Source organism: Electrophorus electricus, chromosome 14 (assembly GCF_041902795.1).
Source record: "Electrophorus electricus isolate QZ-2024a chromosome 14, ASM4190279v1, whole genome shotgun sequence".
Lineage (NCBI taxonomy): Eukaryota > Metazoa > Chordata > Actinopteri > Gymnotiformes > Gymnotidae > Electrophorus > Electrophorus electricus.
Window position 1 is genome coordinate 23548592 of NC_137510.1, and position 13913 is coordinate 23562504.

General features: G+C 44.1%; 1 protein-coding gene across 2 annotated transcripts; it reads right to left on the reverse strand.

Annotated features, from left to right (window-relative positions):
- Window positions 1-2604: 2604 nt before the first annotated feature.
- cacng6b (calcium channel, voltage-dependent, gamma subunit 6b) lies at window positions 2605-13535 on the reverse strand. Of its 2 annotated transcripts, none has more exons than XM_026999163.3 (5): window positions 13440-13535; window positions 9996-10554; window positions 5494-5568; window positions 5037-5174; window positions 2605-4664 (listed from the first exon to the last, which is right to left on the reverse strand). In XM_026999163.3, the coding sequence occupies exons 2-5, from the start codon at window positions 10348-10350 to the stop codon at window positions 4441-4443; spliced, it is 792 nt and encodes a 263-aa protein (XP_026854964.1). In that variant the 5' UTR covers window positions 10351-10554; window positions 13440-13535; the 3' UTR covers window positions 2605-4440. The 2 variants fall into 2 exon arrangements, with proteins under 2 accessions (XP_026854964.1, XP_026854965.1); XM_026999164.3 differs by lacking the exon at window positions 13440-13535 and adding an exon at window positions 13101-13369.
- Between the last annotated feature and the right edge of the window lie 378 nt (window positions 13536-13913).

Sequence of the window (13913 nt, forward strand, 5' to 3'; positions counted from 1 at the left end):
AACGATTCTAGTTTTAAACTTTTGATTTGGATTTTCAAAGACATCAACTGTGATTCCTATACATTGACACTGGCCAATGCAGAAACATGAGTCTAAACTTGATAAAGGACGAGAAATATTATTATTATTATTATTACAGCTAGCATTACAAATTCATGGGGAGCATCTGTTTTCATGTGTTTTCTGGAAATGTTTTGCTTTCCACCCTTTGATAACACAATTTAGTCTTTATTCTGTAAATTGTCTTCCAGTTCTGTCAACAGGAAAATAGAGTATGATGAACTGACCAAGTGTTGAAACAAAAGACATTTTTATATGAAACCTGCCATGGTGTTATTTTTGTTGTTCATTGGTAGCAGTAGACATAGCTGTAGCCTTACCAGTGGTCTTTCTGTTGGGGCATTACCAAGGTTGCACGCCAGGACAAAGAGGGAGAGAGATGTTTACAGAAGGGGTAGTAGAGGCCATTCCTTAAGAGCTTTTACTTTAAAGTGACTTCTATCCGAAACTGTGCTTTCAAAGGAGGGTGGAGAAAAAGAAACATGTTACAAAAAAATAACTTTATAAAAATAATGGACAGGGTGATAGAATCAATATGAAATCTTTAGAAATGCCAGGTTATGTTATAATTATGCATAACTATATTTGAAAAAAATAGATATAGATACTTTATTTGAAGTGAGTAGCAATTCGCGGTCAGTATGGGGCAGAAACTGTGGTTGGTTCCTTTGTAAGCATCTATACATTGGGACACTTCCCTGAGGCCTGATTGGGTCAGACTTGTGTTAGGGGCATGTCATGTCATTTGTGTTTTTCTCTTCCTTGTGTCATATGACCATGCCAGCATCACTATGGCAACGCTCCAACAAAATGAACTTTCACTGTGTTGCACTCAGTCCCAATTGACTTTTCACCTTTTCGCTTCTTCGAGTGAGAGATTCACAAGTGGCGTTACGTTACGCTGATCTCACACAGCGTCTGGCCCCGGACACTAGAGTGCAAATTAGCATCACACATAACACACTACTACAAATGGAGGTCTTTTCTAAACCAGTAAATTAAACGCAAAAACAACACATAGACTACATTTATGTGGGGAACACTAAATAATATGTAGTGGAGAATAGATCAATTAAAAAAAACAACAATATGGTTTATCTAAATGTGTGATAAACTGAAATACTGTAATGCACGAATTTTATATATAAAAGACCAAGACAAGCACGGCGTGATGTCATTCTTGTTGTTCTAGGCCTACAAGAACAGTGAGGCGAGTGTATTATTCTCCCACCGTGGTGGCTAGGGGTAGAACCATTCATGGATTTTTAAGGCTTGATATGATTTTCAATTCCGAGAATTTTTTTTTTATTCAAAGTATTTTATATATTTGAAAAAAAAAATTGATTCTGCAGAGCTCTAATTATAAACTAAACGGGAATAAAATAAAATAAAAATAGATTTTATTTCAAAACAAAAGATCGCAAAGTACCATAATAAAACACTAATAAAAAATCATTGAACTGCTTCATATAAAACCTTATATAGTGTATGTGTGAGCCTCAAAAGAGACTGACTGGAGTTGGGATTACGGATGATCGAGATGAATCTCCAAGCCTGCTGCTCTCCTAGGCCAGGCAGCCAAGCGTACTGCTCTGGAAGTGGAGTTTTTCAGCCTGCAGAGTCACTACAGGCTCTGGAGTCCTTTATGTTCCCATTTTCAACCACTTGCTTAAGTGGAGGCCCAGACTGGGTGGCGATGCGGGTGCGTTAGACCTACGCGAGCATGCTGTGGCGTGTTGCTGCACCGAGCCATGCAGTCTGACAGCTTCCATTAAAGGGCTATATATACATACAGCCGAGATTCAGCCTCGGGTGTCCACCTACAGGCTCTGATTTCTTCACTTCCGCGCCCCCAATTTAGACATGCACGCTCACAAACACACGCGCGCGCACGCACGCACATATATGCCAAGCAACCAGTCACTCTGCAGCTTGACATTATGCAAACCCTTGCAAACTCATTCATTCAAGGTCAGGCATAGTAACACACCGTTACTATGAGCATAATAAACACCTTAGAAACTGCTACCGTACTGGCTGCACACAGACCTTGGACCTTTTGTACACAGGACGGAATACAGAGAAATACAGGGGGCTACAGGCAGCGTTCTACAGGCCAGGTCCTCCGACCAACCCACAGGGGGTGGCGACCTGTACCAGAGGAGGACGGCCATAGTTGGAATTCTAGGATAATATTTCTCTTCCACTTTAGCTTGGTGTTCACAGACAAGCAGTGCACTAATTTTAGCCTACATGAGCAGCACCAACAGAAAAAGAGAAAATAAACGAACCTGTTAAACCTATCTGTGCAAAATAACGGAATTCTCCAGCAAACTGAGGTAACCATGAAGAGAGAGAAGAGAAAAATGAATCCTGCTCAACTGCTAGAGTGAAATACAAACACTTTATTTACACTTTTGAATAAGGTCTGTCTGTACGACACACAGTCAAATAAAACATTCCATACATCATTTACATTTCACACAGGACAAACATACAGCACTCTGACAACATTCTTCATATTTTAGTGTTAATTCAAGTGTTAATTCAAATGTTTACCTGCGTTATTTATTATTCGTGTTAAGGTGGCACTTGGGTACACTAGCCTAGTATCATAAACCAGTTGACTTTTGTCGACTGTGGTTGAACCTTGTTTATGATCGCTTTGTTTTATGGGTTAAATATTTAGAATAAATATTGAATATAATGAAAAAAAATTATATTACAGGGCAAGGTTTGAAACTACAATTATCTGGAGATTTTCAAGCTAACTAGTAGATCACAATTATGCTAAGCTTAAAACATCTGTTGCAAGGTGACCCCTATAAAATATAAAATATAAAAATATTTTAGTTTTATAGCTAAAATATAAAAATAAAATAATGTCAGGGGACAGCATAAGATGGCTTTCAGTTTCAGTTAACCAGTGAGCCAAGTTTCATACCAGCATGGTCTAGATATTCACAAAATAAATTTTTCAGTTAACATCAAAGGGTATCTTGACCAACATTTGACCTGAACCGACATTTGACCTGCATGAAGAAGTACGACTCCATCAGCCTTCCTGTAGCTCTGGAGTTCCCAAACTGTTGGGCCTGTGCGGTTCACCAAAGGCACGTGACAGGACCCGAGCCTGCAGAGCAGCTGTTCAGCCGACACAAGAACAATGTCACAGCAAGCCTACTGCTGGAGGGAGAAGCTTCCGGAAACTTTGAAGCTCCCGTAAACAGCAGATTTCTCTTTGATTTGACCCTTCGCCCACAGCTCTGGGCTATGCCACTGATTCTGACGGGCATAACAGCTACAAACCATGCCCGCACAATGCCATGAGGCAGCACAAACGGTGTGTAAGAGGTCCTGGCAACTGGCCTGCATCTACAGTGGAGCTTTGGAGCCGGAACGAACGTTGAACTACAACAACAGCGCTTAATTATGCACAAACAAACGGTTTCCAAACGACTCTACACGGAGACGCCTGCTTACTGAATATAACAGCGTGAGAATGTTCTAGTGAGTTTTTTTTCCTAATAAAGCTCTCTTTAGCCCACTGTGTGAGTGCTGAGGAAGTATGATGACCTTTCACCCCCTCGTACTGGGAACCCATTAGGAATGGCTTTTGACATATGTAAAAATAAAAGGCATGATAGGATGTGATGAGATATTAAGAAAAATGGTGTGGAATGTTACATGGTAGGAGCAGGCCTTGTTTGTGGTTTTGGGTTTTTGGTTTGTTTGTTTTTTACAGTGACTGGGTCAGTGGAAATTACTTGACAAGTAAAATGTAATAATGTTGCTTACTGTTCCATTACCCTGGTGTTTTTATCCTATGGCTTTTCACGCTGCCAAGCAAATGGAGAACCACTTAAGAGTAGGATTTACACTTACGTTTATGGAATTTAGCTGACGCTTTTATCCAAAGTGGCCTACAATTATGACAGAGTACATGTTGAGCAATGGCGAGGTAAGGGCCTTGCTCAGGGGCCCAACAGTGGTGACCTTTGGCAACCAGTGTGTAGTGTGGCACAGTAGCAGAAGTAAACCGCAACATGGAGAGTCATCCCGACATTTGGCTAATGACTGCAGGGCTGTTTGGACATTTCTCAACCGCTATAAAGAGACCTAACATACAACACCACCGATCAAAACGAGTCAAGTTCAGGTCAACCTGTCCAAATAAAATGGCCAGATACACACACAATGCAATGTATTGATTGTTGCCAATAAGCAAATAGCTGGGGTCTATCTATTACTAAAAATGATCATAGAATACTACATACCTTCTTGTCGTTCCGTACATTCAAACAATTTATCAGTCTTTTTTTAATTTAACGAGCTTCTTTATGTCACAGACAGTTGAAAATATAAATGTCCTCCAGGCCTCTAGGTGTCACTGCGGCTGGTCCGCGGCATGCATTTCTCCAGAGGATCGAAGGGCAACGCAAGCAGAATGAAGAGAATGCTGCCCAGTATGAGGATGGCGCCGGCCGAGCCCACGCACGCCACCGACCAGGACAGCTCGTGGTTCAGGGGCATGCTGTGGTCACTCGCCAGCAGGGCCAGCACCGATTGGTGGAAAACAATGATGGACACGAGGATCAGGACGCCTGAGAGGGAGAGAGAGATCGAAAGAGAGAAAAGGTGATAAAGACACACATGTAGCGGTACAGGGCCTTGTTTGTTTGTTTTCTCCAATTTACTCGTGGCCAGCTCCCACTCACCAGATAAGTCTCCCCCTGGGAACGCGAGGGCTAACATCAGCTTTCTCTGAGACAAGCCAGAGCTGCACACGTTTTGAGGCGAGAACTAACTGCTGGATTCTGTATACATGACCTAACAGACGCTGATCAATAGAGACAAACGCGGCCATCCTCCCCACCCAGGGCCAGCTGTACTCATTTTAGGCTCCTGGCCTCAGATGACCGAGGCACTGGCAGGCATTTTGGTCTGAGGTCGCAGGGGTTCACGGTGAGGCTCACCAGAGACGAGGAAGCAGACGGCGGCCGGCTTTAGGAGGAAGGGCACGTTTTTGCTGAGGGACATTATGACACACACGCAGCCCATCACCATGAGAAACAGGCTGAAGATTGCCAGCATGGCTGAGGCTAGATTCAGATCTGGATCAGAGAGACAGAGAGACAGAGAGACAGAGAGAGAGAGAGAGAGAGAGAGAGAGAGAGAGAGAGAGAGAGAGAGAGAGAGAGAGAGAGAGAGATCTCATATGACAGAACTCTGGAGTGAACTGAAGAGAAGCCTGGGAAGGAAGATTTTCTCTTATTAGTGAAAAAGATGGAGGGATGAATACGTGAAGACGGGAGATCAGAGGGGTGGGAGAGGAGAGGAGAGGAGAGGAGAGGAGAGGAGGCAAAACAGAAAGAGGGAAGCATGTGCATGAACGAAAGAAAGGGGAGGAGAAGATAAGTGATAGAAACTTACTTTTATTTGTTGTTTTCTTAAAAATGACTGCATTTTCTCCCGAGGTATAGAACTTGAAGTATGTGCAATTAGACTCTGAGAGAAAAGGGAACGAGAGAGACAGCGAGCAAGAGAGAGTGAGAGAGAAAGAATGAGCAAGTGAGGTTTTACCGCGTCAAAATTAAATGCAAAAAACAAAGGCAAACTGTATGAAATCATAGAATGAGTGACCATAAAATGGCCATCGAAGCAAGAAAGCACAGAAAAAGCAGAGTGGGAGGGGACAGGATCTGCACCCACGCCTGTCCGGAGAGACTGAAACCCAGGGTCACTTTCTTCTGTTATGTACATAACTCCAAACCATCAGAGAATCCTTTCTGCATAGAATTACTAATCCCCAGCATCCCCACACTGATTTATACAGAAAAGTGAAAATATTACTGGGGGAAATGATTTAGCAGGACAATACAAAACTGGCATAAGATCAGAGAAAACACTATAAAAGATACATTCACAATCATTTCACTGTTTGTAATCTAATGCCTGTAATCTATTGCCTGTAATCTAATGCCTGTAATATAATGCCCGTAATCTAATGCCTGTAATCTATTGCCTGTAATCTAATGCCTGTAATCTAATGCCCGTAATATAATACCTGTAATCTAATGCCCGTAATATAATGCCTGTAATCTATTGCCTGTAATCTAATGCCTGTAATCTAATGCCTGTAATCTATTGCCTGTAATCGAATGCCTGTAATCTAATGCCTGTAATCTATTGCCTGTAATATAATGCCTGTAATCTATTGCCTGTAATATAATGCCCGTAATCTAATGCCCGTAATATAATGCCCGTAATATAATGCCCGTAATATAATGCCTGTAATCTATTGCCTGTAATATAATGCCCGTAATCTAATGCCCGTAATATAATGCCCGTAATATAATGCCTGTAATATAATGCCTGTAATCTATTGCCTGTAATCTATTGCCTGTAATATAATGCCTGTAATCTATTGCCTGTAATCTAATGCCTGTAATCTAATGCCCTTTACTTAGTTACCATTATTGTTTACTTCATTGTCTTCCATTTTTGTTCATGCTGACGATCTACTACTGTTTTTGTGTTATTATTTTGTTTAATTTTATTTGTTTTCTATCCTCTATAAAACTCTTATTCATTTGTATTTTAATAATACATCTACATATACAGTATTGCATTGGCCACATAGGTGTTTTATTCTGTCATGTCAATAGAGCAAATTTGATTTGATTTGAAAAAGTGAGCGTTAAAGGGTGAGAGAGAGAAATGCTATTTTATGAATAGACCGAAAAATGCACTCCATTGGTGCTGTAAGAACTGTATGGGTGATTGTGTTTTAATGTGTTATGGTACAGTGTCCAACACTGAGGTTTCTTCCTCCATACCTCCACCTCCACTCACCATTTACTCCACCTCTCACCCTCTTTCCACCAATCGCTCGACCTCTCACCATTTACTCTACCTTTCACCACCATATCACTCCACCTCTCACCATTTACTCCACCTCTCACCATTTACTCCACCTCTCCACCACCTCTCACATCTCTCTTTGCCTCTCTCCATTTCTCTCCACCACCTCTCTCCATTTACTCCACCTCTCCACCACCTCTCACCATCTCTCTTTGTCTCTCTCCATTTCTCTCCACCTCTCCACCACCTCTCTCCACCTCTCTCCATTTACTCCACCTCTCCACCACCTCTCTCCATTTACTCCACCTCTCCACCACCTCTCACCATCTCTCTTTGTCTCTCTCCATTTCTGTCCACCACTCCACCACCTCTCTCCACCTATCTCCATTTACTCCACCTCTCCACCACCTCTCTCCACCACCTCTCACCATCTCTCTTTGTCTCTCTCCATTTCTCTCCACCACTCCACCACCTCTCTCCACCTCTCTCCATTTACTCCACCTCTCCACCACCTCTCTCCACCACCTCTCACCATCTCTCTTTGTCTCTCTCCATTTCTCTCCACCTCTCCACCACCTCTCTCCATTTACTCCACCTCTCCACCACCTCTCTCCATTTCTCTCCACCACTCCACCACCTCTCTCTACCTCTCTCCATTTACTCCACCTCTCCACCACCTCTCTCCATTTACTCCACCTCTCCACCACCTCTCACCATCTCTCTTTGTCTCTCTCCATTTCTCTCCACCTCTCCACCACCTCTCTCCATTTACTCCACCTCTCCACCACCTCTCTCCATTTACTCCACCTCTCCACCACCTCTCTCCATTTACTCCACCTCTCCACCACCTCTCTCCATTTACTCCACCTCTCCACCACCTCTCACCATCTCTCTTTGTCTCTCTCCATTTCTCTCCACCACTCCACCACCTCTCTCCACCTCTCTCCATTTACTCCACCTCTCCACCACCTCTCTCCACCTCTCTCCATTTACTCCACCTCTCCACCACCTCTCTCCATTTACTCCACCTCTCCACCACCTCTCACCATCTCTCTTTGTCTCTCTCCATTTCTCTCCACCACTCCACCACCTCTCTCCACCTATCTCCATTTACTCCACCTCTCCACCACCTCTCTCCACCACCTCTCACCATCTCTCTTTGTCTCTCTCCATTTCTCTCCACCTCTCCACCACCTCTCTCCATTTACTCCACCTCTCCACCACCTCTCTCCATTTACTCCACCTCTCCACCACCTCTCTCCATTTACTCCACCTCTCCACCACCTCTCTCCACCACCTCTCACCATCTCTCTTTGTCTCTCTCCATTTCTCTCCACCTCTCCACCACCTCTCTCCATTTACTCCACCTCTCCACCACCTCTCACCATCTCTTTGTCTCTCTCCATTTCTCTCCACCACCTCTCTCCATTTACTCCACCTCTCCACCACCTCTCACCATCTCTTTGTCTCTCTCCATTTCTCTCCACCACCTCTCTCCATTTACTCCACCTCTCCACCACCTCTCACCATCTCTCTTTGCCTCTCTCCATTTCTCTGCACCTTTCACCATCTTCACATCTCCATCACTACTTCTTTCTAATTTTAAAACTGAAACTTTTTCATATTCTTGTCAGCTTTATCCACAGCCAGTGATGACTGGCATCCATATAGTAGTAGGCAAAAATCTGGACACACCTACTTTTTTGTTTATTTTTACTATTTTCTACATTAAAAAACAGTGACTATGAAACCAGTGAAATAACACACCTGTGATTATGCTGTGTTAAACAAATATCGATTGTCTTAGATTTTAGATTCGTTTACTTTGATGACAGCTTTGCATGCTCTTGGTTTTCTCTTAAATGAGGCAGCCACCTGTGATACTTTTCCATCAGTCTTGAAGACTGTGTGTGTGTGTGTGTGTTTTCAAAATTCATTAATATATAGGCTAACACTTTTCCCAAATTATATTTGTCTTAAAACCTAAACATTAACATTAAAACCTTAAAACCTAAAAATTGTCCTCCGTTTATAAATGTAAGATGCAATTTTATATTAAGAACAGTCCTGGCCAGATTAGAGTGTTTTTGCTCTGATATTTTGGGATACCATAAAACAAATGAGGTTGGATTAAAATTTTGGACAGCTCTGACTAACTGCAAAACTCCATCACAGTGTGTATTTCTTTTGCCCTATGCACTTAAGAAAACCTTCCTGGCTGTTCACCAAGGGTGAAGCAAATTTATCGCTGATTTTTTAATATTAACACAGAGGTCTCTGCCTCTCTCTCTCTCACACTCTCTCACACACACACATGCACACACTTCTTCTCTCTCATACACACTGCACATGTCCGTTTCACACTCCTGTTTGCTGGAAAGAAACGATCTTTCATATATATACCATAATGCACCAGGACTTGCAGAAGTGACAGAAGGCAGATAAACTGAAAGAAAAGAACTGAAGACTAAAGCTTTTAGAGTATGAGTGCTCCCACAGTGCACTCGGGTGTCTAGGGTGTATACCAAAATATTCCATCTCTCGGAATGCCAAAGAGATCTCTGCTGGAGCTAACTGTGTGTCCGTGTGTGTGTGTAAGCCTGTGACTGATTGACATCATGCTTCTTATGCTAAGCATTAGAGTTATACTCTGACAGTAAATGGTAAAAAAAAAAAATCACAGAGGTTCAGCGACTCCTCCAGCACTGGGGTTTATCAGGGCGCCGGCCTCCAAGAATAATTCTGCATGTTCTGCTCAAGTCTGCTAACCCAGATGCATACATATGCATACTGTTGCATAATGAGTCAACATACAGAGTGCACATTAATAAAAATAATAATAATATTTAAGGTAATACGTTAAAGCTATTTCTGTGGCATCACGTGAACTGGTGCCTTTAAATAGTGTGGTCTCAATGAAGTTTTAAAAAAAAAAACACGTGTGTGTATGTGTGCGTGCATTTGTGTGAGAAAAAAAACCCAGAAAAACGAGGGAGAGAAAAAGAGTTAGTGATGGAGACCTAGATGGAGAGACAGAGAGAGAGACACAGAGGGACAGAGCCAGCACTCACGTCCAGGCAGCTGTGCAGGACCACAGCTCTCTCTCTTCGGGTCGATGTCGGTTATCCACAGCGTGCGGACGCAGCTCTTCCACAGGCCGTAGTGTGCCATCTCGCACGTCTGGTTGTTGCGGAAGTGCTTGGGCTGCGCCAGCTCCACCCAGAACTCCGTGCCGAGGCCCAGCACCGTCAGGGTCACGCCCACGAGCACCAGGAAGAACGTCAGCTTGATCTTGCCCTCTTGGCTGTCGCTCATGCGAGGGGCCCTGGCCCTCTTGCCCCCGCGGCTGACCACTCCCCCGGCCACGCCCCCAAAGGCCATGCCCATTCGCCCCTCTTCTTCCTGCTGCACGAAGTTAGACCACATGGCCCTGCTGGTGGAGGGACAGGCAGCAGAGGCTAAACGAAGCAGATGGACGATGGAGGCGGAGGGGCGAGCCTGAGTGGCAATAGGAGGCGGGCTGTAGGACGAGCGGCGAGGGCGGCACAGAGGCAGCAATCGCGATCAGAGGATGAGGAGGAGCAAGAGGATGCGTCAAGGAGGAAGGAGTAGACTGACTTTCTGAAGACCCTGGAAGGAAGGAAGATGCACAGAGAGGCCATCCCGGTGAGCAAATCCTGAACGGCACGCGGACAACAGCATGCGACGGGCTCACAGCTTCCCGACGAGGGAGAAACGGCCCAAACTGGAGCTGTCGTGCGTGACTTGTGGTATTCACACATTCACCTGTACAGCGGCTCGCAGTATGCTCACCAAATATGCAACAACTATGTAATTACAGGGCACGTTAGTGCCAGTTTCCCACAAAATGGCTCACAGGAATGTAGCGCTCACCTCAGGCGTGTGGGCTTAGCGTTTCCTTAGCATGTCCTACGCTGGGTAAGGTTAGGGGCTGGGCACAGGGATCCCGGGACCTCAACCACCCGGTAAGCCCTTTGATTTTACCTTTGGCTTCTGTATGTGGTGCCCTCTCTGATATTTTCATCTCATGCAGGTTATTTTCATAACTAAAGCAGAGCCAGATACTCGGAAAACGCATCAGCAGCCAATAATATCTGGACATTATTCCATTCAACTATTTTTACAAAGCTCACTGCCAGGCAGCATTTACATAGTGCATTCATATGGCTGACACAGGACAGACTTGAGTTATTGTCTTATGGGTGACACAGGACAGGCACTCAGTATGAGACTTGAGTTATGTGTGTCATACGGCTGACGCAGGACAGGCACTGGACAGGCACTCAGTATAAGACTTGAGTTATGTGTGTCATACGGCTGACACAGGACAGGCACTCAGTATGAGACTTGAGTTATTGTCATATGGGTGACACAGGACAGGCACTCAGTATGAGACTTGAGTTATGTGTGTCATACAGCTGACACAGGACAGGCACTCAGTATCGCACTTGAGTTATTGTCATATGGGTGACACAGGACAGGCACTCAGTATGAGACCTGAGTTATTGTGTCATACGGTTGACACAGGACAGGCACTCAGTATGAGACCTGAGTTATTGTGTCATACGGTTGACACAGGACAGGCACTCAGTATGAGACCTGAGTTATTGTGTCATACGGTTGACACAGGACAGGCACTCACTGTGAGACCTGAGTTATTGTGTCATACGGCTGACACAGGACAGGCACTCAGTGTGAGACCTGAGTTATTGTGTCATACGGCTGACACAGGACAGGCACTCAGTGTGAGACCTGAGTTATTGTGTCATACGGCTGACACAGGACAGGCACTCAGTGTGAGACCTGAGTTATTGTGTCATACGGCTGACACAGGACAGGCACTCAGTGTGAGACCTGAGTTATTGTGTCATACGGTTAACACAGGACAGGCACTCACTATGAGGCCTGAGTTATTGTGTCATACGGTTGACACAGGACAGGCACTCAGTGTGAGACCTATTTGTTCCCACTGTGGTGCTGTATTGAACCACATAAATACCTTCGTACTGTATGCTCCTACAAGAGGGGCAAGTGTGTGTGTGTGTGTGTGCCTGTTAAGGGAGTGAGGGGAATATTGCGATTTTTAAAATAAGATAAATATAAGGGTTGTTTAGGTTGTTTACTCTTGAAAGAAGAGTAATACAGATGGATAGATAAAGAGAGAGAGAGAGAGAGAGAGAGAGAGAGAGAGACAGAGAGAGAGAGAGAGAGAGAGAGAGAGAGCAGAGGAAGGAACAGAAAGGTGTTTGTCACTTGCTGACTGACAGGGGGAGTAACATTAATAATGTGAGGGGGAATCAGAGGACATCATTAAAATACACACACAGGCGTGTGCACGTCACCAGGGATGTTTGGGTCACATGATGAAATTTTGCTTAGTCTTCTGGGTGTCACTTTGAAAACTAATACTTAAGCATTAGAAAACATGAAATGACCAAAACAGATGGGACTAAAAAGTAAAACTAGTACTAAAAACCAATGACCTCCCTGGACTCCAAAAACCTTCTCACTGCCCCTGATACAAATGCTGAGCAGAAAAACACTCCTAGCACAAGAAAATGATTTAAGGCCATTATGAGGGACAGGACATACAAGAAAGGCTAGAAACCCTTATAGAGCAAAGTCTGAGAAGAAAAAAACCTCTGAATAAGTTGCTTATGCCAACACAGTCTAAAATTAACCCAGTGGGAGTAAGTCTTCATCTGCTGACCCTAAGCGTTATGGAAAGAAATCCTTGCCACTGTCTACTAGTTGGCTAGCTACGGGACTGGGAGACTAGCTGTGATTGTTAGTGATAATATGAAACTTGGGTAAGGTGGTGCAAACCTTCCCCCAACCCGAGCCAGCAGCTTGTCCCAACAGGCAAGAGCGCAGCATTCTGCACGGCTACTAGGAACGTGTTTAGGCAATCATACTGGAAGAGTTAGATTACCAGTTCAACAAACCTCTCCTTCCAGCTTCTTCACACACACAAACACACGCATGCAGATCTAAAGGCAGAACTAAAGAACTAAATTATTTAGTAAAGTAAACAGACAACCAGGTTTATTGTAGACTGATGCCTTTCTCAGAAAAGTGTATAATGAATGAATGAATGAATGAGTGAGCTCACAAAAAAAAAAAAAAAGCTTAGTAATGATGATAGTAATTCTGACCTCGTCAGTGAAAGTCTTTGACATCAGCATAACCCATTACAAATCACGCCAGTGGATTTTTTGAAGGAATCAACTCCACGTTTTTGGTGGTTCAGAAGAAATCCCCCAACATTCTCTACAAACCGCAGGATCAAGTCCAGTAAAGATGCACTTTGATGCGGCACATCGGATGTGAGTCTGAAACTAATGTCTTCTAAAACTCAAACTACCAAAATCACAAATAACTAAGCATAAGTAATAATTATTACTTCAGATTTTCGAGAAATGTGTATGTGGGTAGCAAATGGACTGAAAACCAGATTCGCATTATCAATGAGTGAGTGTAATGAAAATTCTGACCTGTTCTCTGGGTAGGTGCAGCTCTGGGGACCACCAGCACGAGTCTCTGCAGACAGAAGGGGAGGGGCGGGGCTGCACTTTAAGGGGCGGAGGGAGGGGGAAAGAAGGGGGGGGGTGGTTTGCATCCAACCATTGCAGCCTTGCAAACATTCCTCCGTGCATGTGAACTGACTTCTGTTCATGCTACCCTTCCTTAGCTTCAGTTTCGGAGGCAGCACACAGGCGATTTGTACGCGAGCAGGGGAAAACGTTCCAGCCCCACAGCGTTCGCGTCAGTCGGGCCACTTTTTGTGTGTGCTCGCACAAGTGTGTGTGTGTGTGTGTGTGTGTGTGTGTATGTTCTATTTTGGACACCCACCTGTTAATGACAGTAAGAACACAGGAGGTAGTGGCAGAGAGCTGTTTACACGGGGGAGGGGTGGGTGGAGAGGAGACAACTTTTAATTGATAAATATAAAATTAAGCAAAAAATAC

Coding starts and splice junctions, on each gene's coding strand:
- cacng6b (XM_026999163.3), bottom strand. CDS start 10,350: ATGTGGTCTAACTTCGTGCAGCAGGAAGAAGAGGGGCGAATGGGCATG. Junction 5,175..5,493: donor TAAGAAAACAACAAATAAAA/GTAAGTTTCTAT, acceptor TCTCTGATCCAG/ATCTGAATCTAGCCTCAGCC. Junction 4,665..5,036: donor CGTCTGCTTCCTCGTCTCTG/GTGAGCCTCACC, acceptor TCTCCCTCTCAG/GCGTCCTGATCCTCGTGTCC.